Raw genomic sequence first — 24,817 nt, forward strand, 5'->3', positions numbered from 1 at the left:
CTGAATCCGAGCCAGATTTATATCCTCTGCTTCCAGACCCTGACTCTTCGTCTCCCGGGTCGGTCTGCTCAGACTTACTGGCCCTGGAGACGCTCAGTTGTAACAATGGGTAACCAAAGATGTGATCATTACTGGGGAATTTTCTGCAATGGGCATTCCTGCATATCCTGTGTTTACTACACAGCAGGGGGCTAAAGAGTGGGAAGCTCTTGATCTCAAAATAGTTAAGGAGGCCTGGCAAACAGTGACCACGTATGTGTTAAAATCCTCTTATACTCAAGCTGTATATGTTATGATTTTTTCTTGCAATTGACAGGGAGAGCCCATACAGTTTCTCTGTGATACTCATGTACTAGAAGTTGGTAAATATAAGTATGTCCAGGTTTCTATCAACCCTTGGAGACCTCTGTAGATACTGCTGGCCACTTCTTCCAGCACAGGCTGGCCACCTGTGTTGGAATGAGTGTGCATTTTGGTCAGTTTAAAAGCCCAAGCCTCATACAATGTGGGGGAGGCAGAGCCTCTGCGGGGACGCCCGCTAAGGTTGAGCCTGCCACCTCGCACTGCAATGATGCTTCTCGGAGCTGGTTTGCTGTTAGTCTCCACAGGGTCCTTGTGCTTTGTTCTGTACGTGGGACTGTAGTGGGAGTAATGATGGCTTTTGCAGGGACTCAAAAAAAAAAAAAAAAAAAAAAAAAAAAAAAAAAAAAAAGAGGGGGGAGAGAGAGAGTAATGATGTTACATTTAACTTTAACCTGTCTAACCTGTCTATTTCTGAAGAACTGATAACCTGGGGGAGGGGGTATATTTGTGCCCTCCTGCCTACAGGTCCATGGCGACTGTGCAAAGTTTGTGAAGCCCTGCCATGAGCTGGACAGACGAATGGATAAACCTGATGCCTCAGCTACAGGAGCTGACCGTGATTACCCCAAGCAGAATGAGATAGAGGAAGAGAAAGAACAAATAACTGCAAAACATCACTTGGGGACAACTGAAAAGTAACATCCTGAATATGTGTGCTTGTAAAGTAGCTATATTAGAGGTTGTGATTTTGTGTATAAAACCACCTGTATTTACTAGCTAGTTGCTAATAAGAAACTGCACCTTGTATTGTATAGATTTGTCACTTGTAAAAGAGATGTTAAGAGTGTGGAAATTTGCAGTAGCTGCTAGAAAATGCTAAGGCAAAAGCTAGAAAAAAAAAAAAAAAAAAAAATAAATTTTAATACAATGGTAGTGTTATAAAGCAGGTGATGGAACAAATTTAAGAGAGGGGGAGAATTCCACTGGTAAGAAATTTCTTTGGCTAGTCCTTCACTGCCATCAGCATCTTCAACATGCTGCTGCACCCTGTAATAGTTACTCTGCTAATGTAAATGTGTGTGTGCCTTGCTGTAGTAGCGACTTGTTACTGGATAAAACAAAAGGGGGAGATGTGGAGACAGTGTTCTCACAGGAGAATGCATAATTGGTACATAAACTTTGAACAGTCCTGAAAGATACAGCAAGGCCATGAGAGGCCTGAAGAAGCTTAAGCAAGCAAGATAAGAGGCTGGAATTCACCAAGTTAATGAGAACTGTGGACTGTTGGCAAGCTTTCAAGGTTGAGTTCTCACACCTGTGTTTAACCAATTATATGTTAGTCACTAAGGGTCTTCAAAACATGTATCCAATCATAATATGCCAAATCACTGTAAGTGCTTCAGCCGGGGCCTTGGCTCAACTAAGCAGACTGGGTTGCTGAGTTGCTAAGCAGACAATTCTACATCGAAGGCAATTTCTGATTTGTTTTAATGTTGACTCTGTGAGACATGCAACACTGCAGAACCTTTTGTTGTTGGAACAGGGACATGGATGTGAAGAGTTTGATGGAATGTGTTGTATGAGTCTCTCTGATTATGCTAATTCGATGCACGCACAGCTGAGAACCCTGGCTCAGCTTACCCAGCAATAGTAAATGAGCAATATCCTAAGAATAACTAGATGGTTGTCTTCACGGGCATTACAGGTTGAGTCAAACACTGTTGTTTGAAGCATTGCACTTATGTATCATTGTTAGGTTAATCATCGTAGCTATTAGACTTGTTTATAGTTGTGTGATAAAACAGGTGAACAGAATAACCCATAATGCCTTGCTTGCACAAAGAAAAAGGGGGGAATTGTTGCAGAATGACTTTAAGAGCAGAACCATAGAGTTCTGGAGGACTGTGCAAGCAAGGCAGGGGGTGGCCCCCACAGGTGGCCAGAGACCGGACCTGGGAGGAGAATGTGGAGGAAGCTGTGGGGGCTAACCAATACTGTTATGCCAATACTACCACTCCTATATATGTGTGAAGTCACAAATAAATTAGAAGTTGCTGAAGCTTCTCCTCGCCGCTTACATATTATTAATATTATAAAGCTTCTGTAACTGCTCTATATATAGTCTTTGGCAATCTAGCCTTCCTCAGGTGCCTCTTTAATAGAAGAGGCCCTGAGAATTAATCAGGGCTTTCACTGCAGTGGGAGAATAACACTTTGGGAACTAGAAGATTCTTAAGTAGTTTGCTGGTTTTGTATGAGTTTTTCTTTATTCAGTAGCGATTGAACTGTTTTCTGGAAGGGACAGACTGTCTCCTGTGCAGTCACAGCCCTTTCTATCCCCTGTGCTGATGAGTCACGCAGAGCAACCCAGCCACACAGCAGCATTTCATTGCAACACTTCATCACAGCCCAGCCTGCACTCAGGCACAGAAGCAGGGGATGCTTCAGCCTGCTGGAGCCATGGAAAGAGACATTTGCCTTCTGACTTAACCCGTGATTAATTCCCTTACTACTGTGCTAGAATCATTTGTATTTTCACTGAGGTATTGCAAATTGTGTTGATTCCTTGCCCAGGATAATAAAGCTGAGATGATGCAGGAGAGAAGGGAAGCAGGTGAACATCGTAACTGAGTCCAGCCCTTTGAATCTGAAGTCACAGAAATTACTAAGCCCCACTGCTAGAGTCTGCTCCTCTGTGTGTTGTCAATTGTATACTTGATTTGTTTACTTACACATCATGCTGGAAGATACTACATAGTTATACAGAATCACAGTAGTGTTGTCATGCAACAGAGGTATCAGTTGTGCTCCCCCTGCTGAATTGAAGGATGATAGGAGCATTGTTTTCTGTTAATGTATCTATATAATCTCCAATGCATGTGACACTTCACAGGTAAATAATGGGCAGAGAGCTATATACAGATTTTGTGCAAGTCAGCTTAGTCCTCTAGCTCCTTTTGTGCCATGTCCTGAGGAGTTCATGAGGTAGGAGAAGGATTGAAGCACAAGGAATGTAGCACATATGGGGTAAATAAAATGAGATGGTAAGTCTGATGTTTGGGGCTATGCTGAAGCATCATTTTCTAGGCACAGCTTCTAGTAAATTTCACAGGGAATTACATACAAAATGCCTGGCATTATAAAGCATAGCATTATAATAGGTTTATAAATAACTGCTATTATATGACCACCAGCTAGTAGCTTAAACATAGAGCACTTTCTTCTCTAAACACAAGCTGGAAGGCAGAATTAAACTCCATGTGATGGAAGCTACCTTTTTCGCATATTTTCACAATATCTAGTGCAGTGGGACACTAATAACAATGGGAAACTTCAGCTTTTAATTTTAATCTCCAGTCTTTCTGGGTTAGCATTTACCTTTCAGGAGACTTACTTTTTGCATGTAATTACAGTCTCTGGATCTTTGAAAAAAACCGCTTGAGTGTTCTGAGTGGAATAAAATACTCTTATTAGCCTTTAACCTTTCTTAAATCCCTCTTCCATGCCATTCATGTGGCATCACATATTACAATATAATACCCTGGATAATACATGCTATTATGAATATCTTTACTTGATGAACAGGGTAATTAAGATCTCTGTGCATGGTGCATGATTACATATAGCATAATTCATTATGATTAAACTAATTCAACTATTGGCATAATTCATTATGATTAAATAAAAATAATACATGACAGAAATAAGAGTTCTCTACCAGCATGTCTGATATTTTAATCCGTTTCATGTTTGGGGAGAAATGAAAAATTAATAAGCAGAAAAATAAAGTATCCAACTTAATTCTAGCAGGGAAAAACCAACAAACAAACAAACAAAAAACCCTAAGCAAACAAAACCTCTTTTTTTTTTCTTTACCTGTTGACTTCTTGGACAGATCACTACCTGAGACATTGCCCTGGAAGCTAATATCTCATGTTCCAGAATGCAAGCTTTCATTACAAAATTATTACTTGGAGGGTGATGTTCATATACATGTGAACAGAATGCTAGTGAGTTTCAGGCAGCCTGACACAATCAATGTGACAAACAAAACCCCACAGCTGTATCAGCTGATAGCAACTTTAAGTGTCAATGATGAGGATTTATTGTTAGTGTTCTCATTGCTGTTGATCCCAGCACGAAAAAAAAAAAATATAGGGTTACTGATTGATAAGATCTTCTTAAGTTGTCAAGTCCAATCTCACACTCTGTTGAATAATGTCCTGCAGTTGCTCAGCCTCCATCTTAAAAGTTACACTTTTTGCCCTCACTGTTCACAGAATGAGTCTGCTTTACTCCAATGATTCAAGTTTCCTCTGATATCCAGAATAACTATGTGCACAGTTTTTTCACAGGCATTTTTATGCCAAAAATCTCTTTTATCTTCAATACTTGTCAGTTACCATTGCATATTTCTCTCTCTCCCTGTCACATGCAGCAGCTACATCACCTTTGAACCTTCACCTTGCTTGTCATATGACATGCTGCATGTTCCCCTGATCATGTTATCTATCAGCTCTTCACTTCTTCCACTTTGAATCACTTTCCCTGAACGCTGTTCCAGATGATGATTTCCCTCAGTCTTATACAACAGCATCAACACTTTAGATATTTCCGCCTCTTCTTTTCCTCTGCATGCACTGCTTGTGGCATTTTCTAGACACATCACTTTGGCAGCTGACAGACAGTCTCTTTGACTAGTACCCACGTCCTTTCTCACCTCAGTGATTTCCAACGGATGAGATCCCAGTTTATAGCAGACATTCATGTCATTGATCCTGCAGTACCTTACCTCGCATTCTGAAAATTTCCCATTCCTGTGCAATCTGCTCTTTTTATTGCTCTTTGTTTGCGGCCTCCAAGGGCTGGGCTTCAGGTGTTGCATGGTCAAAGAGCAAAGAAGGCAGGAGGAAATCGTATAGAAAAAAAGAGAAGAGCATGAGGAAGCTGAAGGCAGTGTTGAAGGATGCTTGTTTTCTTTAAAAATTAGCTATATCAGCCTTGTTCTTCAGAGTTGCTAAGAAAGGGGACAGGTGAAATTATGATGATTTTTCCTGGTGACTGTAAATGACATTCTGCTTTGGAAAGAGTCTGGATTTTTGGTCGACTGAAGAGCTCGGCATAGCAATTTATTTTTTTTCCCCTTTGCAAATTACAGTATTTTTGAGACCTCTTCATTTTTTATTGATGGGGAAAATGAGTTAGGTTCAGGGTAATAATGCAAGTTCTTCTTAGCCCAGAGTATGCCCTATTTTATTACATATCCTAAAATCAATTTTTAACAGAAATTTTAATCACATATCACTTACTTTAGAAGGGCAAAGATGCTTTAGAGTGTTGATTGTGCTTATAGCAACTTGATTACTTTTTAATTCTCTTCTATCCCCATTATCACTGTCCTGTAATCAATTCAAGATTAGTAAGGAGCTTTCACACAAATTTACATACATTCAAACCAGCTAACTAATATATTCTGAATCTGTGCTGCTATTTTTTTTAATATTTATTAACCTGAAACCTATGAACGTGGTATAATGGGAAGGAGGAGTCTTTCATCTCTTTTCATAAGAAAATTTCCTGGTCAATTGTGACAGAAAATACTCAGTCCTCCTCATTAATGAATTTGTGTTACATTTCACATGGCATGTGACTTGAGCAGCAAATGATGGGTTTGCAGCTTAGAACAGAAATACCTAATGAGTTTTTGAGCTTCTTGAATTCCAAAGCTGGCCATTTGATTGCTGTGCAAAGATAACAATTGCCTCAATACCCTGATTAAAATGGAACAAAACATATTTATAATAATAGTTTATTCTAAGTCTGGAGATGAAAATGCCTTTCTGCTGTCAAGTAGTCATCACCCACTGCATGTAATTAGCAACTTGACTTGCACTGGTTTGAAAGATACTACTACAATGTATGTAGATAGTAGGATTTTTTAGGATGAAAGATTGAAAATTGAATAGAAACTACTGAAAAGAAACAATAAATGCATTTTCCATCTGAAAGCTAGCGACATTTTAGAGAAAATGTGTAAGTGTGGCTGATTTCCCATATTGTTTGCTACAGAATAATCTTGAAACACTTCACAAATGAAGAGTTTTTCATTGCAGTACAATTATATGTAGTAACAATTTAGTACAGTTAACACAAAGTAGTACAGTTAATGTAGTACAATCATATACCTGAACGGTGTTAGGTTTTTTTCTGCTCTCAGATAGTCTCTTAGTTGATCCTTTTTGACCACATATGTTTCTTAAGTCTTAGGCCACATTTTCATTTTTCTCTTCATTATATATATAAAACTTATAAAGAAAGCCTTTTCCAGCTTAACGAAGGGGAGAAATCAGGTTTTTACATTTTAACATGGAACAGCATTCACTGGTTTCAGAGCATGTTTTTTCAAACACATTATGATGTGGTCTCATAGTATGAACGCAGCCCCAAGTCAAGAACCTCTGACTTCTGATCATAACCTTCACTGAGTCACTGCCAGGATCTTTGGCAGTTTCATGGAGTAATATTCTGTATCAAGTGAACAGCAATACTAATATCAATACCCATGACAAAAATACCCTTTGAAGACTCATTAATTAATATTTACATAGTATTTGAAAGGTAAATTTATTAAGCTTTAATATTGTGTATTTATTAGATTTCTGATTAATACAAAGAGTTTATGAATCTACAGTAACTTTGCCTTTTGGCTAAAAGTACTTGCAATACCTTTAAAACTGTAATGATGAAATGACTAATAACAGTCAATTGCCTGGATGCTCATGATGACCATGGTAATCAGTCTGTCTAACAGATGCAAATTGTGGTGTAAGTTGTAGTAATAAGTACTGTAACACAAATGCCTAAATTTTACGCATATTTCAGCATGACTTGGAAGGACCAAGAGTTTATTTGTAGACTTAGAATCATGCAATGATTAGAACTTTTTCTTGCAATGGTAGCCTGAAAGACATAAGACCACAAGAGGAGACAGGATTCAGGAAATTTAAGAAAGATAGATTACTAATTATGCAGAAGGAGGAAGCATTGTGTGAAGAATTGAATTTGAAGGAAAATGAGAAAGAGAGCATTCATGTGTAGAGGCCAGCAGTAAGAAAGGCAAAGGCTAAGGTATCACCAGAGAAGCTAGGCTACCTATTTTTTAAGTCTTTTTTTTTTTTTGCAAGAAAGCATGTTTAAAGATTCTCCAGATAGGAGATGATTAATAAGCCAAGCTGAACTGGGATGGAACTGTTGCTGGAAATTCTTATACGCATCTTTTTTCACTGTAGCATTTCAAGAGAAAGAGTGTAATCAGAATTACCAGCTTGTGTGTAAGCTACATACACATAACTGTGTATGTATAAAGGCATAAATTGTCAACAGTGCTGTCAGAACACAGTGTAATTTGAATAGACAGGAATTCATTAAGGTACAATTTTCAAAGTAATTAGCTAAAAATACCCCAATTTATCAGAAACAGATATTCCAAGTAAGTATTCAGTGCCAGATACTGAATGGCGTTTCAGTGCCTAAGTTTCATGTTTCAGTAGAAGAGTAAAGGCTTGCGCATACAAAGCATGTTATTTTTCCCAAGTTTAGCTAATTCCCACTGAAGTGACTTGTGTTCATGCAGACTGAAGGCATCCATTAATGGGAAATGAGGGAATTCAAATTTGAATGCATGTGGTATGTCTGCAGAGGGACTTCGACCGGCTGGAGAAATGGACCAACAGGAACCTCGTGCAGTTCAACAAGGGGAAGGGCAGAGTCCTGCACCTTGGGAGGAACAGCCCTAGGCACCAGTATGTGCTGGGAGTGACCAGCTGGAAAGCAGCTTTGCAGGAAAGGACCTGGGGGTCCTGGTGGTCACCAAGTTGAACACAAGTCAACAATGTGCCTTTGTTGGGAGGTTTAACAGCATCCTGGGCTGCATTAGGAGTGCTGCCAGGAGGTCAAGGAAAGTGATCTTTGTCCTCTGCTCAGCACTGGGGAGGCCACACCTGGAGCACAGGGTCCAGTTCCGGGCCTCCTAGCACAAGAGAGATACGGAGATGTGGGGGAAGAGTCCAGTGAGGGACCACTAAGATAATTAAGGGACTGGAACATCTCTTCTATGAGGAATGTCTGGGAGAGCTGGGACTGTTTAGCCTGGAAAAATGAAGGCTCTGGGGAGGTCCCATAAATGTCTACAAATACCTGCAGGGAGGGTGCAGAGGGGATGGAGCCAGGCTCTTTCATTGGTGCCCAGTGCAGGACCAGAGGCAGGGGACAAAAACTGAAACATAGCAGTGTCCCACTGAAAATCAGGAAACACTTTTACATTGTAAGAGTGACCAAATACTGGCAGAAGTTGTCCAGAGGTTGTAGAGTCTCTGTCCTTGGAGATGTTCAAAAACAGAATGGATGTGGTCCTGGGCAGCCTGCTGTGAGTGACCCTGCTTGAGCAGGGAGAATGGACAAGATGACTTCCTGAGGGGACTTCCAATCTCAGCCATTCTGTGATCTGGTGTGTTGGTATACATCAAAAAGTCTTGAATCCTACATGTTTAAATCGATACATTCATCTGGGAACTAGGGTTCAGTCCCTGCCTTGCATAAGAACAGCAGCAGTACAGGTGTTCGCCTTAGCTCAGAGTACAGACTGGCAGTTGTCTTAATATGCCTCTGTTTTGCATACAACTAGTAGCCCACCAGTTTCCCTCTCACCTCATTTTTTGTCCGAATTAATTACTCATTTATCTATTCAGTTCTGGGGTGGTACACATTAGATGTGACATCAGATATTGAAACAGCCACAATTATGCCATGTGTACCACTCAATGGTAATGTAACACCGCATTACTACAGTTTGTTTTGTGACATATTGGGTGCCAGGCAGAAATCTTGGCCAGAAGCACACTCAGCAGTATCTTAATATGTATTGCTAATAGAATGGCTAAGACCTCCTGACCAGTTCATGCTTCAATGACAGCTCAAGTCTGAAAAGTAGCACCAAGAAAGATCAAAGCTCTTAAAATTCCTGCCAGAACCATTCAGTGCTACAGATGCTGACTTGCAGTGCTGAAGCCTTCAGCTGTGCAATGTCTAGCACATCTCTGTGAGCATCCAAGTGCTTACAAGGACAAGCAATATGTAACACTCTTCTATGTTGGACAGTGGTAACTTCAAACCAGCGCTAGCTACTCAGAAAGACTCATAGGAGGGAAGCCATGCCCACTGGTGAGTTTGAACTCATGTTCAAGAAGTTTAGTCATTTTTGGCTGGCTTCTAACCCATATCTGATAGCATACTGTAGGAAAAATCCTTCCTAGAAGTGAGGTTCAAAATCAAGACTCTGTCAGGACATAACATGCACTTAAGAAGTTTAATATGGGAGAGAATCCGTTTGTGTAGAACAGGATTTCAGAGGAACTCTATTCTGTGGATCAACAGACTCACACAGAGTGCGCCCTCATGTCAGTAAGTCCTCTGTCCTACAGGAAGTCTAGCTCATGGGGCCTGAGACCAATAGTTTAGAAGATGTTAAAATTCTGGTGTTCCTTCAGAGTGTGTCATGAGAATAAAAGAGAGAATAAAGAATTGTGAAGTAAATTAGCTAGATCAAGAGAGCACTTGTAAAATTTATTAATTTTACTTCTCATTTGTGAAGATAATGTGGTTCAGGCAGAGAATCGTAACTCCCTAGTCTGCAGTAGTAAAATAGCCCCATCTCTGGAGCAAAGGATGCAGAGTATCAGTGAAAAATAATTCAGAGGGACTCTGTTTAAATTAGGGTTACAAAATTCAATAAAGAAAAGCAGTGAGGCTGCAAACGCATTACTTGGCATTCTGTCGATATTTTAACCCCAAATTGTCTTAAGAAAATACAGTTGACCTTGCAGAATTTCCACTTTGTGCTGCCACATTTGAAACGATTCAGAAACTGGTCATATCCTAAACATGCACCGACGGTTCGGGGTAAATCCCCCAAAACATACTTTATTTAAAACAGACGGTAAAAAACGCCACAGCAGAAGGAGCCTGTGGTTTGCAAGAGATGGTGGGAAAGCTACCTCAAGCAGGGGCCCCGGTCCTTGGTCCCTGGAAGGAGTCACCGCAGGTGCCTGTGGGTGCGACCACCACGGCCCTTAGAGGCAGGAGAGGCCCGCGAGAGGGGTCGCGTCAACCCCCGCCCAGTTCCGCCTCCCCACTTCCCGGGCTGGCCGAGTCGCCCGAAAAGGAGGAGAAGGGGGAGGAGGAAAGGGAGGTGGCGACCGACGAGCGGCAGGGCCGCTGATGGCCAATGGTGGGAAATGGCACGGCGGAGCCCTGCCTGCTCCTCGCCGGTGAGTGCGGGTGCGGCGCCTTTCCTCGAGGCTAGCGGTACTCGCATCCCCGGGGGCCGGCCTTCCCTGCCGCGGGAGGGCTGTGGCGGGGGCGGTGCCGGTGCGGCTCCACACCGCACCACTCTCCCCACGCCTGCTGGGTGTCGGCGCCTCCCCTTGGAGGACCATCTACAGCTCCCTGCGCCCGCCGCCGGTGAACGAGAGCGGGAGCTGCGGCGGGCAGGCAGGCAGGCGCTCACCCTCAGGCGGGCCCCGCGGCGGTGGCATGTCGGCGGAGCGCGTATGGAGGTAACGGTTGGGGCGGGTGGCTCCTCCACGCTGTGCCCCCGGGCCCTGCGGGGCACAGTGTCCAGACCCCGCGGGCTGGTTGGCGGTGCGCTGTCGGCTTCCCCGGCCGCCCCTCCGCGAAGTTATGTCCGAGCCGCTGCGCAGGCTCCTGAGCCTCAGGCACCGCCGGGCAGGCCTGGCTCGGGAGCGCAGCTGGATCTGGAGGCTGCCCGGTGCCGGGTGGGTGCAGCAACGCTGCCGGGGGTCGTCCCCCAGCGCACGGGGGCGTCCCGATCCTCCCGCCGTGTGAGGGTCCGTCTCCAGTTTTGTTGTGTGGTGCTTCTTTGGGTTTTGCGTTGTCTTTCTTTACTGGCTCACCTAGCATCTGCCCGCCTCAGATGGTGCGGTGCCTACCTCAGCCCTTCAGCTGCTTGGGGTTTTTCCCCATTCCCCCTCTCGGAGTTTTTCGGTGCGACATTGTTGCCCTCTAGTGTTTGCGGACATACTGTAATGGGGAACAAAATCGGTCATCGCAGTGCAGTAAACTTCAAGTGTTCATAGGTACGTGGATTTCCAAAATCCCGTGCAGTAATCGGTGTGTTTTACTGCTAGATTCAGCTGTCATATGTAGCCTTTGGAAGATGCCAGAAAACTTTCGTATTAGTAAATACATCACTTGATGTTCTAGATAATTGCTTCAGGTTTTGGTGTGGTGTCTTTATTTCTTTTTTAACAGAATGGAAAATGAGATAAATCTGTTAGCATCACCACTCACTTCCTGAGAGACCACTCGGAGCCCTGGTGAGGAATGGTGGCAAACTCCACCTTATTAACTCTCTACACTTGGCTTGTGCTTGGGAGCTGTAGGAGGAAACAGGGGGAAAAGTAGTGCTTTGGCCAACACAATGTGTTGTATATTTATCTTAAAGGTCTTGAGCAAATCGTTTAGTCTTCAGCTCTCCAAGCTTGTGCTTGGGAGCTGTAGGAGGAAACAGAGGGAAAAGTAGTGCTTTGGCCAACAGAATGTGTTGTATATTTATCTTAAAGGTCTTGAGCAAATCGTTTAGTCTTCAGATGATGTTTCTGCAAATGATGAAAAATAATTGGAGGGGGTAATGAATGAGAAATTGTATAAGATGCAAAAATTGTGTGATATGTAATGTGTTTTAATATCTTTCAATAGAAGGTATTGTATGAAGGTAAAATAGTAATTTGAAGACCAAATCCAACTTCTGTACTCTGTTAAAGTCTTACAAGTAGTCTTTTAAAATATTATAAAATATCATAAATTTAATCTTTATATATATATTTTCATGACAAATTCTGATGCATTAATTTCTGTCCCATAAGGTTCTGTAGTAGTGTGTGAAGCAATACAATATGGATCTAAGGATATCATAGGTACAATGAAAATGGAAATCCGCTTGCACCAAAGACTTGAAAGACCAGATCTATCTAGAGCATATCTCATATTTAGAATTCTTGTTTTGCCTAAACTGTTCTTTAAAAAAACAAAACAAAAGAAAAACCACCAAAACCAAAGCAAACCCAAATAAAACCAAATATATGCCACAGAATGTAAGCCCTTCAGTATTCATGCATTACAAGGTTTGTTATCTGATGTTAAACAGTCTCAACAGCTTCCCTAGACAGTTCATGTCTCATATCGCAATCTTTTTCAAGTTGAAATTGTCATCTTCATATGCAGTCATAAGTTCTCATTCTCAGCCTGGATTTGCCTCTCTGAGCTATTACTGCTTAAATACATCAGTCAGTAAAATAACATTGTAAGCAGGTGTACTCAGTATTTAGAGACCAGTTTTATGTTTTCATAACTGATTTCAAAATCCAACCACTACTCTCCATCCCAGGTTTGGTTGTTTCCAAATGCACTTTGTTGCTTCCTACCAAGTCATCCGTATATCCAAAGATTTTCATTTTAGTAACGTTCATATAGTGACTTAAGAATACTTCCTTTAAGGTCATATTTCATAGTGGCTCCCCAAAGCAGGCTTTTATGTTTAAAGCAATTAAATAGCATTCTAATCAGCAGAGAGTTATTGATTTGCCAACAATATGTCTGGATTTTGTCTCTTCTTAATTTAAAACTCATCCTTCATTTACTATATGTAAATAGCACTGTAGTAGAGGCCAGTTTAGTGAAGAGCAGATCCAGAATATAATGATGGGGATTAGTAGAAGAGGAGAAAGATATTAAAAATATGTTCAGGCATGTGTAACCAGACAAATATAATATAGCTGAATAATACTGATGAGTAATTGATCCTGAGCTAGCTCTGGGTTTTGGCAGTTCTTCATGTAAAGGATTTTTGTTATGCCATGTGTAACAAAACCACAATTTTTTATGTCTGTGTGTAAGTATGATACAACTTTATTGTTTCTAATCAAGGGTCATGGTAAACAGTTACCCTTGCACAGCCTTGAGGGAAGACTAAACCAGATATTTTTTACTGGGCTTTGAAAATGTGATTTGAGAGCAATTTCTCATTTGCTTGTGGGTATTTGAGCTCATCTCATTGTTTTAATCTTGATAATTTTTAAAACAACTGAATTGAAGAATGTTTCTTGTAGTTTTAAGAATCTTTTTGATACTCATAATACAGCTTTAGTAATTTTTTTTTAATTGTAAGCAGTTTTATGTGTTTGTTTTTATGTGAGTACCTGGCTTCCTATTTAAGTATTCATTACTGTATGAAGATGTGAACTTGAAAATGACTTAATTTGAGGGTGGGGTTTTAGCCTGCAGTACCTTAAATCCCAGTTATAATACTGAATGGTCAGAACCACGTTTCTTTTCAACTGCTGAGTCCAGAAAACAGTATGTTTCTGCTGCGTAGAAAAGCCAGTCACACAAAGCCTTGGCTGTGTGCGCTGTGCAAGTCTCACTGCAAGCTAATGTACCAAGGAGGGCACAGTATTTGCTCTGCGAGTGCCATGGCAACCCCACAGACCCTGTAAGCGGCTGCCCATGAGTCTGAGTCCAGGGACTGGCTTCCAGGCTGGCTGCTTTGGTGTTTATCATATAAACTGTACTGCCAGAAAATACAAAAAATCAAGAATTACAGTTTCAAATTCTTCATGTTCACTTTCTGTATCTTATTAATAGGCTATATCCCCAGCCAGTGTTACCTCATGTAAGTATTGCCATTAGGGTTATTTGGCTGAAGTGATTTATAGAAGCCAAGAGTTTGGTTGTTTATGTGTAGCAATGAAACAAAAAACTAAAGAAAACTGTAAATGGTAGGAGCTCAGAAAACTCCACTGTCAAGTTTGATGCATGACTTATTGTAGCATAGTGCTGTAAGATACTAGTGGAATACCTAGCCAAGTACTCTTGCTCAAGAGTAAAGTGTTGCTTTCCTGGGGGAACAGCAGCTACTTCATCAAGGCTTTGAAACTATTTTGGTATTTTTAAATGCACGTTCTCTTTGTATTTTTAATTTTTTTTTATGTTCTTTTGAGCTCTTGCCATGCAAAACAGTTCTTAAGTGAAAACTACATAAGCATCAAGATTGTTCAAGATGGCATGTATTTCAAACGTGTGCCTTACTCTGTTCCGTTCCTCTACTTTCCTGTCTTGAGTGGGGAGGACGCCAAGTCTAGCTGTATCCTGCTGGGTCTTGGAGGATTCCTCGCTTCTCAAACTCGCATCTGTCTTGGCATTTCCAGCCATTTACAGCTGCTCTCTGTCGATCCAGGAGGTACCGGCAACTAGGAGGCAGGGATAAAATGACAGGGGCTTTCTAGAAGAAAATACAGGTTTCAGGGCTGGCTCCAGATCTTCTGCTCTATGGAGCCGCATTAGAAGCTGTGTCCTTGCTGCAAATGTTTTAAGTGTTCCTGCTGCTGACTTTAGTAGCCCTGGGGTTGCACCCCTTCAGTCATAACTCATTCAAACAATTCTGTCTAATCAGTCCTTCCCTGTCATGAGCTTAGGTCACTGTAAATTTTTCCTACTGGAAGCAGGATTCTCAAGTTCAAGTGACTGTCAGAAGTGTAGGCTGGTAAAGAAAGAAATGTCTAGATCATGCTGCTGGGAACTCCCTCTCAATATGACAGAAACCACCAAAGTCCTAAGAATAGGGCTGTTTTGGAGCTGTGTTAGAGGAGCTTAAGGCTAAAAGAAGCAGATGAGCATTGTGCTTGTTGGTCATGTGGTGGTTGACTTTGTGTCATTCAAAGAAGTAATACTTCTGTCAGCAGGCATTCTGCTTTGCAGACTCACATCTCTTGGGTGAACCAGCCCTGAGCTCTGTGAGGTAAGCAAGCCAGGTCTGCTGTTACTGAAGATAAGCAGGCATATGTACGGCTTGTCTACAGAATGCAGTAAGTATTTTAGCCACTCAAATTGGGAGTTTCTTGGCATTCAGACAGCTGAATTGGAAATACAAAATGAAGAGAAGCCTTTGTATGTGTAACGTAAAATCATTTGTCTGGAAACATCTCTTTGGTGTTACTCGTTCAGGATGGAGCTCCTTCCTTTTCACCTGGCTTCTTACAGTGTTAGGTATCTCTCTTCTGCTATCTAAACTGGTATTATTCTTGAAGGTAGTGTGATCAAGACCAGACACCTCCATACTTAAAAAGGTTTTTTGAGTTCTTCTAAAGGTATTTTCAGATTGTTGTTCAGTCTTTGTATGTTCTTTTCAGATCCATGCCTCTAGGAAACTGAGAAACTGTTAGTATGTGTTGTGTGTTTGTTTTTTGAAGGGTTTTTTGTTTGTTTTTATGGGTTTTGTTTTGTTTTCTTTTTTGCTTGGTTGTCTTTTTGGGGGTTTTTGTTTGGTTGGGTTTTTTTGTGGATTTTTGGTTTGGGTTTTGCTGTTTTTTTTGTTTTTTTTTTGTCTAACACTGATTAATGACCCTCTCTGCCTGGGTGCAAGGCAAAACTCCTGAAACTCCTTTCTAAAACTTGTGTGCAGCTGCAGGAACGGTTCAAGGCTGGTTGCAAGTCTACCAAGAACAGAAAGGGTTAATACATTCCTATCTGAGGTGAAGAGAGTAGAACCTTTAGATTGGATATAAGGAAGAAGTTCTTTACTGTAAGGGTGGTGAGGCACTGGAATGGGTTGCCCAGGGAAGCTGTGAATGCTCCATCCCTGGCGGTGTTCAAGGCCCGTTTGGACACAGCCTTGGGTGACATGGTTTAGTGTGAGGTGTCCCAGCCCATGGCAGGGGGGTTGGAACTAGATGATCTTAAGGTCCTTTCCAACCCTAACTATTCTATGATTCTATTCTAACATATCCAGAAAGCAGGGTTGTCTGGCGAGATGCAGGTTTGAAGGGAACCTTAATTATGAATGAGACAGCTTATGTATATTTACTCTTGGTGCTTAAATTTGCTGGTTTGATAACTGGAGTGCTGTGTAGTTTCTCCCTTTTCCCCTTATCTATTTTTCCTACTCTTGTGTTTTTACTTTGTGCTCATTATGGCACTGGGAGGATCAGTGTTTGGGACTTAGTTAAAGTTGTGGAAGTTACATAGGTGCTGTTATGTGCATAACATTTTTAACTTTAAAACCTTGATTGAAAGACCACCTTCCTTATATTGTAGGATGAGGAGCCTTTGTCAAGTGGTTAAAAGGCTCAAGTACCTGACATGTTGTTTGGTTTTGTCCTCTGCCTTTCCCTTCTCCCCGCCTCTTATTACTATGTAATTAATCTTTTTAGATACTGTAGTTTATTTTGGATCAGAAGCTGACTTTATTTCTTCTGTTATCATCTGCTCCCTGATTCAGTACTGAAGGTTGTCAGCCATTTTAGGAATCAACATTTCTAACATCCCCCAGTAAACCTTAGAAAGTACAAAACATTGGATAGAGCTTGAGTAGATACCATTTGTTAGCCATGATCTCACAAGAAAATTTAATCTTCTGTCAATCAGTACAGACTATTTGATACTGGTTACTGGATACTGGAACTTTTTGGTATTGACCTTTTAAGTCCTTCTTCATTACTAAAACAAAAAAAAAATAACCACAAAAAAATTACCCCAAACCAAAACAACAACAACAGAAAACAAACAAAAAAAAGAAACCTACCAAACCAAACATCCAAACAGTTGAGCATGGAAGCATTAAGTGCTTAGCTGGGAAATGGTCCTGTTAACATTGCAAAAAGAGCTTATCCTTGTCCAATTAACAAATGGTTGTGTACTACATTTGAAGTTACATTAGCATGTTCTAAATCTTTATACACTCAAGTGTTTTTCATACTCTTTGTAGTTTTCAAAATGTATTTTTAATCTTCCTTTCTAACTTATATTACTTAATTATTTGATATTTGTCACATCGTTCAGTTGTTTTACTAGAAACTTTTGACAGCAATTGTACTGTTTGCTTGAAAAAAGGCTGCCTTCCTTAGGTACAAGGTAAAGCCTAAGTATATCATTAGATGATCTGCGTCTTAAGTTAGCTTTTGATTTATTACTCTCTTTTCTTAAATTTACAAGCTGGATTATTTTACTGCTTTTTTTAATAAAGAAATAATTTGCACTATCTGCAAAACAGTACACAGTCCAGTGAAATGTTATTTGTTTACTTTTAATGTTGCGGGGTGGGGGGAAGTGTAGTTTTTGTTTTAAAAATACTCCTATAATACACATAATACAGGTTCTACCAGTATGTAGCTGTACATACCGATAGGTACACAACAGGTGAAACATACGTGTTTTGAGCACTTCTTGGTTCTTCAAAAAGTAATGTAAGAAAATTTGTTTAGTCATGTAGACTGATGTTCCCCCAGCTGTTTGGGGTGGAAAGAGGAAGATTTTAAATTTTCTTCAGTGTTTAGGTTGTCATGAATTGTCTATTGGGAGTTTACTTTTATCCTTGGGAAAAATAAAAAGAAAAAATCAAAAAGCAGGGAGTTCTTTGCTGCCGTATCTTGTTTTTCAGTGCTTCCTATGCCTACCCTCTTTTACTTGATCTTCTGGGGTAAGGAGCCTGTGAAATTTAGAGACATTCAAGCAAGCGTGGCAGCTAATGGAGCAGGAAGAAATAATGCTACTAATGAAAAATTTAAAAAAGGAATTATTGAAGTCTTGAACTGTTTGTTTCTAAACCTCTGCCTGGCAGTGATTTCTTTGCTCACTGTTACTCTAAGTGTGATGATACTTCCAACAGGTGGGATGCCTTAATTAAATCTCTGATTTTCTTTTCTTCTAGACTATACCTTCTGTAAAGTTTTGTGGAAGATAGAGGTGTGTGCTGCAATGGTTACATAAATACCTCAGAGGACTGAAACAAGTTGTCGAGAATCTGTGTTTGTTTTTAATGCTGCTGTCAAGAACAATCTAAGGCAAGTAAACAACATGAGTTTTATCCTGAAACTTCACAGACATTTTCAAAGGACAGTTATTTTGCTGGCCACTTTTTGTATGGTGAGCATAGTTATTTCTGCATATTACTTGTATAATGGCTACAAACAGGAAAATGAACTTCCTGAAATCTCTTCAGAAGTGGAATGTGGTGATCCTCAACTGTTGCAGTACAAGCTGATGGAGATGAAGACCATGAAGTCCGTTGACCCCCTGAGGACAGATCTTGTAGTGCTGGTGTTTGTGGAAAGTCAGTATTCAGCACTAGGCCAAGATATAATAACCATTTTAGAATCTAGTAGATTTCAGTTTCACACTGAGATTGCATCTGGGAAAGGTGACCTCCCAGTGCTTATAGACAAAAATAAAGGCAAATATGCTCTCATAGTATATGAAAATATTCTAAAGTATGTGAACATGGACTCCTGGAACAGAGGCCTTCTAGATAAGTACTGTATAGAGTATGGTGTAGGTGTTATTGGATTTCACAAAGGTAATGAGAACAGCTTGCAGAGCTCTCAGTTGAAGGGCTTTCCTTTCCATGTCCACAGCAATCTGGGTATAAAGGACTGTTGCATTAACCCTCATTCCCCACTGCTTCATGTGACTAAATCTTCTAAGCTTGAGAAAGGTCCCTTGCTTGGAAATGACTGGGCAGTTTTCCATGTTAATCATACGACTTATCAACCAGTGATATTTGCTAAAGTAAAGACAGCAGAAAACCTTTCACCACCTGCTGCTATAAGTGCTCTCTATGCCACGGTAATTCATGATCTGGGGCTCCACGATGGGATTCAGCGAGTCCTTTTTGGCAATAACTTGAATTTTTGGCTGCACAGGCTGATTTTCATAGATGCTGTCTCTTTCCTGTCTGGCAAGAGGCTCAGACTGTCCTTGGATAGGTATGTTCTGGTTGACATCGATGACATCTTTGTTGGGAAGGACGGAACAAGAATGAACACCAATGATGTACAGGTAAAGTATGCACACGAACTAATGGTCACTACAGCAAAGTGCCATTTTTTTTTAATCTTAAAGTGAATAGTTATTAATAGTTGGAGCTCACACAGGATGCATATCAGTAAGTGCTAATGCAAACTGTTTGGACCTTGAGAGAGAAGGCTGGCTGGCTGGCTGGCTGGCTTTGAGTGGTCACCAATTCCTGGTGTAGTAGTTCTGATTACAGGAGAGTCCATGCAGTGTTAATTGTACCTGTATAAGAAAAGAATTGTAAGATAAAATGACTCACTGGTTACTACCACTTGTTTTCTCTCTAATGACATATGAAAGTCCCTGCTGAGATAAGTTCTATGAACGGGTTGCTGGGCACCTCTGAATTCCATTCTCCTTACTATATATGGAAAATGGTTTCCCAAAAAGGAAACTGAAGACAACTAGTTTCTAAGTAATGGGTAAAGAAAAGGAGTAAGAGTGGTAGTGTTTTCACACACTATAAGCAACCCAACGTGCACAATTCTAAACATAATTGCAGTATGCTTAATTTTCTGGTCTGATCATAGCTTCTGTCTAATCACATGCTCCAGTGGTAGTTAAAAACAGCACAGGACTTCAGAGCTGGACCCAAGAGCTATTTGTATGTAACGTGCATGTTGCTAATCTCACAAGCAGGAGGTAAATGTGGTGAGCAAAAGTAAATGTCAATGTAAATTTTGAAGAATAGACTGTATTATTAGCAGTTTGAAATAGGTTTCAGATGTCAAGAGTTGGCTGCACCATTTCACCTTTATCTGTTTCATGGCTCTTGCTTGCAAGGAAGGTTTGTGTTATCTTAAGTTTGTTCTGTCACTAAATGACTTGTCAGTTGCCATTTTAACATTTTAAATTGTACATTCCTGAAGGTCATTTTTCTCTTTATTGTGCTGCTCAAGTGTGAGGGTAGTTATGGGTCAGCAGGGGTAACATCTTAGGGCTGTTTTGCGCTGTATACCTTGCTTTTCTTTTGTGAGGGTGCTGCTACAAAGCAGATAGTTAGAGGTCACCTTGCATAACTGTACTTGGTGTTGAAGCTATAAATGGGTAAGTTGCTGTTTGTTGCCCTGTTTGTGCTAAAAAAAGGGAGAATATTTTGTTAGAACTTTCGGACTGGAAAGAGGAAAGGAAACGGCAGCGCTGCATGCAGTTTTGATGATCAGTTTTTTGTTTCATTTTCAGTGTTAATATATTAGTCAAGCTGAAGTAACCCTGCATATATATTGCTTCCTGAAACAAAAGGTTTGGGCTTCTAGTTACAGTTTGCTTTAACGTTGGAGCATACACTTTTCCAAAACATTCTCTGCACATGCAATCATAAATAAGATACACCTTCTAGATAAGTAGGTGTTTTCCTTATGCAAGCAAATTGCACGGGAGAGAGCTGGAATAAAAGTGAAACTCAGTAAATGAAGTTTCAGTGTGGAATGTGATGGCAGCATTTGAGTTAGGAGGGTGAGCATGTTTTGAGAATTTCTTAACTGAAACTCGTATTATAGGAAAGAAATAATGACCCACACCACTGGCAAAACTCCTGTTGTTCTGTGGTTTCTGGTAACAAAATATGTAAAATACAAACATGAATAAATCTCTCACTGTGTTATGCAGTAGCAGTTTGAAAGAATATTTTTAGTATTGTTTCTCTTTGTGAGTGACACCTTAGGGTTGTCCTTTTAGGGTAAGTTAGGATAATTAATTGCCAGAATTACCTACTGGAAACAGGAGACTATTATTTTGATTAAAGTAGATACAAAAGGATAAACTTTTATTGTTTGGGGCAATAATTTGCAGTATGTCATAGCTTCCCGAAATAAAACTATCAAATAGTAATAATACCAAAATGGAAATAACTTTTAAGTAGGATAATTCTATTTATACAGAACTGTGTGCTGAAACAGTGGAATCTGAAAAAGTATTCTCTTCTGATTCTGTATCTGTTTAAGGGTAGAATGTTCTAGTAAACATGTTGTTAGGGCTGTCAGATGCAATGCATCTTCATTATTATTAATTTCAAAGGAGTTATTCTCTGTGGCACAGTGACATCTGGAAGGAAAGAAATAAAATCAATTTGCAGTAGTTGAAAATCCGTTATTGTAAAGTATATTTGCAGATAAATGACATCCTATTAAACAGGAGTGGTTTACTGAATTCTGCTGCGTTGACTGTGACTGAGAATTGTGCACTGCGAGTGTGAAAATAGTTGCTAAATGTAGGTTTTATATAATTTCAGCGCTCAAGATTAACTCATTTCTACTCAGCTTACATTTTAAATACTAGCAATATAGAATTGGTTAAAATGCTTATTTGTGTTTTAATTTTGTTTTATATGGTTCCTGTTTAATATTTCCTGAATATACTCCCATCTGGTAGGACTGTGAGCTTGCTGAAAGTAAGGCAAATGTTCCTACATGTGCTGTATTAATGCAAAGAAACCTAAAACCTTTCAGAAAGCTCCCAGCATGCAGAGAACCTCAAAGATTGCCTCTGCCCATTCCTCTAGATAGCAAAGAGTTCAGAAACTGGAGGGTTAATGCAGAACTGATAGCAAAAATAAGCATTCATGATTGACTGTCTAACTCAAGAAGGCAGCATTTGTCTTGGGTCTTCTGAGACAAGGGCTGTGCTGACATGCACTATGTTGAGTGCATAGAGAACCTAGATTTGCTTTAGAAGGATTGATTGATTGAGTCCCTGAAGTTCAGATACAAGTTAGATGAACAAGTTGAAAGCTATGCCTGTCTTGCTCTTTCTTTGTAAGAGTTAAAACAGAGGTTCACTGTAACAAAAGATAACCTGTAGGATCCTGCAAGTACAGGGTAGTTGTTACATTGCAATTCACAGGATTCCAGAATGGCTGAGGTTGGAAACCAGCTCTGGAGATTCATCTGGTCCAACCTCCCTGCTCAAGCAGGGCCATGTCCAATCGCCTTTTGGCCATCTCCAAGGGGAGAGATCCTGATTTCATGTAAAATCAGGTTTTCAAGGGAATTTCTTCTGCAGACACTGAAACAAGATTTGTAGAGTGGCCAGAGTAGTTAATATTTGGACATTAGGCTAAACTGAACTTCCTTTAAAGTTTTTGGATTGGAGTTAAGCACTGAGGAAAATCGCTAGTCTATGGTTAAGTGGTAATTTTTTTATCAATATTATATATTAACCTCAGAAGAGGTCAAGCCAAAAGCAAACCCTCTAAAATGAGTGTCTTCTGTACCACTGAAGAGGGGGCAAAGTTGTGGTAAATCAGCTTGCATAGCTATAGTGTTAGGAACACATTTGTAAAGAGCCCTTCCAAAAACCTTTTGACATAGTTTTATCAACCTCAATCCTGTAAAACTAATGTTTTGTTTTATTAAACATCAGACAAAGATTATTCTAGTTTGACCACAACTTCTTCAATTAAAAGAAACAAACCAACCAACCAAAAAAAAAAAAAATCCAGACTTGAAGCGGTGTTTCAGATTTGTAGATTACCTGATTGTTACATATTTCCCTGCTACTGTATAAAATCTGGACTGATGGAGCATTGTTCTTCACTGTAAAATACTGAGTCGCTGTCACTGTGCATCAACAGTAACAATCAGTCTTCAAAATTATTTATTTTATCTTCATCTGGTAATATAGAAATAATACTAGAGAACATTTTCATAGTCTTAATTGCCGACAACTTTGAAAATATACTTGTTAAATGAATTTCAGTGTTCATTTTTTCAGTAACTATTTTTCCCATCTAATTTCTGTCAGGAGGGACCATTATGCTGTGCCAATGCTGTGCTAAATTTTTCTTGTGTCTTCTAGAAGACTTAACTTGCACAGTGCAAATAATTTTTAACTGAGTTTTAAAATAGACATACAGAAAAAAATCTGTCTAGAAACCAACAATGTAAGTTTATATTAATAGACCATGATGGTCCTGGCTGATGGTCTATTTAGTATTAATTATTTATTTTTTTTACACAGTTGCTCTTTATTAAATTTTTATGACCATAAAACCTTAAGACCTTTCCAAGGAGAAGGTAGCTGCTAATAGAGGGGAAGTTAAATAAGACTTTTTTCCCCCTGATGATAGTTGGTGTACTGCTAGTGGTCTAAGCAGTAAGCTGGTCTACCTTTGCATTCACTTCCCCCATACGTGTACTTTCTGTATTTCCCTAAGAGTTGATCAAATTTTCAAAAATAAAAATTAGAATACTGTGAAATTAATTTTTCCAAATAATTAGCTGTGTGATCTCCTCTTGACTGTCTTGTTCTTGGTGTGTGCCTTTCAAAAGAAACATTTTGAAGTCCGGATGGGATTTCTTCACTTTCTTTGCGTAAGCCTAATCTTTTTCTACACTTGTAATTACCATTTTATAACTGCCAAGCAAAATGGCTTCATACTAACTGTATCCATTATTGGGAGGGGGTGAAATACCTTTATTTTCTCCTTCTATTTTGTGAGCACTTTGGCAATGCACCTGTTAGTATAGGAGCATTGAAATGGGCAATACAAGCTTGAAACTCTAGTCTTTTGGCATTAGAGCTGTTGAATTGAAGAGCAAGAGCTATCCTCTTTGTGTATCATCTGTGCCAAACAATCTTCTGGTAATGGAGAGGATTTAACCAGAAAGCATTTTGGTTACTCCTGTGTAGAAGTTACCTAAATATTTGCCTCAGAAGAGAGGCTTAGATGTATTTTGTGTTAAGGCAGAATGGCAAACAGGTTCAGAAAGCCCAAGCTGTCAAGGCAAAGGGTCATTCCTGTCACAGGAGGAAGTCTGAATCTGTAAGTTAATTGCTTCTTTATCTATAGGATCATGTAGAAGGTTATCAATAAAATGATAGATGTGTTATCAAATGTGTCAGTTGCAGAAGCATCAAAGCTACTCATGTCCATTTGCTTACACTGAGCCATAAATTTTTCCTCCTTTCGGGAGGTTCAAAAAACTCTTTTTAATCACCTCTTCAAATGATAAAAAAATTAACTATTAGGAACTTCTGCTAAATTATTTTACATTCCCAGTCCATTAGCTGTAGTACCTTTATGCCATTATTCACTGTGCTTACTATTATTGCATATAATAGTATGTGCATTTTTTTTCTCTTAATCTGACCTGAGGTATTTTATATTGACTTGGCTAAAATAAGAACCAAAAAGTACATTCTGTCCCTAAAAAGAGTAAAAAAAAAAAAAAAAAAAAAAAAATTTATTAACTGGTATGTTTCTGTAGCTGTCTGATGCGCTAAGAAGACTGATTTAACATCCCGAGTGCCTTGTTTCATATACAGTAGTGTGGAATATTACGCACTTTGAGGCAATAGAGAATTAGGATTAGATCTCGGAACTAAAATACTAGTTTAAAACAAGTTAGTAGAATTGTTTAATATTTTTCATGGGCTGCTACCAGCATATAGGCTGCTTTCCCAGTCATCTTTCCACTGATGTTAGAAACAGAAAACTGGATATATAAGTCTTTGACCAGAGAAGGGTGGCTGAGGGTGGGGAGTTGGCCTTGCTTTGGCTGCTTGAGAGAAGGCATGTGCTAGACATAGATGTTACAGTTGATGCACCAGACCAGGACCAGTGTTCTAGCTTTGTCATCCTGGAGGCAAAATT

The 24,817-nt window shown here is 39.8% G+C and overlaps 1 protein-coding gene across 2 annotated transcripts in view; it reads left to right on the forward strand.

Moving 5' to 3' along the window:
* Positions 1-10,712: 10,712 nt before the first annotated feature.
* Positions 10,713-24,817, forward strand: part of LOC134161233 (bifunctional heparan sulfate N-deacetylase/N-sulfotransferase 3) — a 64,675-nt gene continuing 50,570 nt past the window's right edge. For both annotated transcript variants that reach the window (XM_062613900.1, XM_062613901.1), the window contains exons 1-2: positions 10,713-10,916; positions 18,083-19,209. In XM_062613900.1, coding sequence (XP_062469884.1) covers positions 18,229-19,209 — 981 coding nt within the window. In that variant the 5' untranslated portion in view covers positions 10,713-10,916; positions 18,083-18,228. The remainder of the gene's footprint in view (positions 10,917-18,082; positions 19,210-24,817) is intronic.

This window comes from Pezoporus occidentalis, unplaced genomic scaffold (genome assembly GCF_034315485.1).
Source record: "Pezoporus occidentalis ecotype Australia unplaced genomic scaffold, CSIRO_AGI_Poc_V1 ctg170, whole genome shotgun sequence".
Classification (NCBI taxonomy): Eukaryota; Metazoa; Chordata; class Aves; order Psittaciformes; family Psittacidae; genus Pezoporus; species Pezoporus occidentalis.